This window comes from Peromyscus eremicus, chromosome 9 (genome assembly GCF_949786415.1).
Source record: "Peromyscus eremicus chromosome 9, PerEre_H2_v1, whole genome shotgun sequence".
NCBI classification, from domain to species: domain Eukaryota; kingdom Metazoa; phylum Chordata; class Mammalia; order Rodentia; family Cricetidae; genus Peromyscus; species Peromyscus eremicus.
Window position 1 is genome coordinate 69,321,278 of NC_081425.1, and position 1,318 is coordinate 69,322,595.

Genomic DNA, 1,318 nt, shown 5'->3' on the forward strand with positions numbered 1-1,318 from the left:
GAATATGTTATACAGAGCTTTTGGATTGCTGAACACATGGATATGCTAGAATCAGCTCACACAGAAAGGAGAGAACTTACCTTTTACTTCAGACATTACTCTGCACCTACTCACGAAACTATTCATTTCCACTGTTTACTTAAACCAAGATGTCATAGTGCACAGTACACCTTTATATACAATAAATATGAATTTTCAAGTAAGTATTAAGCATCAAGAAACAGCATGTACTAAACGTCCTGGTTTATCTTGGGCCTTATCTTATGTCCTATTAATACTTCTATGTTAGTTTTCACTCTCAAACAATGCGGCAAATGTTATCTTAGAATGTCTGACTTAGCGAAAAGAAAGGTGCCACTCCAAATCTGGCGGCAGGTTTTAAGACAGGCTGCAGGTGCCTGGGGAGCAGTGTGTATCTGCTGTACAGAAGTAGATGGCTGAATCTGCAGACTGAGTGGCTGTGATGTACAGGGTAAGGTGTTTGTGTTTCTTATCCAACAGAAGGGTGAGTCTTTGGTTCTGCTTTCTTTCCACATTTGACCGGATGTCAATGATGAAGTGAAGATGCTTCCCAGGCTCTTGCTTATACCAAGAGAAGTAGACTGAGGCACTGTCTTTGTAAGTACAGTTGATGACAGTGCTGTCTCCCTCCTGGACACTCAGGGTGGAAGGATGCTGCTCCACCTGCTTGCCTCTGCTCTCCCCTATGCAGAAAGATATGGAGAGAAAGGAGAATGGTTGTCAAGTCATTACGCTTCCTTATTTTTATTCTGTAGTAAATAGAGAAAATCCAAATGAAGCATTTTTTGAACATCCACAGACCTCCCACTAACATACCCAGTCATCTCACAATCCTCAACTCACAGTCCATCTGCAGCCAGAAGAAAATGAATAAAGCATGAACAGCTGTCTTCATTGTGCTTCCTACTCGGATCAATTGTAGGTGCTCAGTGTCTAGCCAGCTGAGCATCTTGAAAGTTCCAATTGGTTCTTTGTTGTTATAACAATCATACATGCTGAGTTATTTGCCCAACCAATAAAAAAAAGCCTGCTCATTTAGAATTCACTAGGATGGCCTTTCTGTGCATCAGCTGAGATGCACTGCCATCCTGTGGTCAGATTTCTAACTGCAGAAATCTAGTTTGTTTTTCTCTTCCTCTAGGAAACATTCTGAAGTAAGCTCTTCTCTGCCATCCCTACTCTTCCTACCTAGCTGTGTTTATACAGACTGTGCACCTGCTCAGTGAGCTGAGTACACTAACTCCCTACTCATCCATTGGAGTACAACATTCTCATACATAGAGTCACTAAACTGAAC

At 41.7% G+C, this 1,318-nt stretch overlaps 1 gene segment (V, D, J or C); it reads right to left on the reverse strand.

Annotated features, from left to right (window-relative positions):
* Window positions 1–378: 378 nt before the first annotated feature.
* LOC131919020 (T cell receptor alpha variable 13-1-like) lies at window positions 379–916 on the reverse strand. The segment is given in 2 exon segments: window positions 379–704; window positions 865–916. Coding segments are annotated over 2 exon segments (378 nt in total).
* Window positions 917–1,318: the final 402 nt, after the last annotated feature.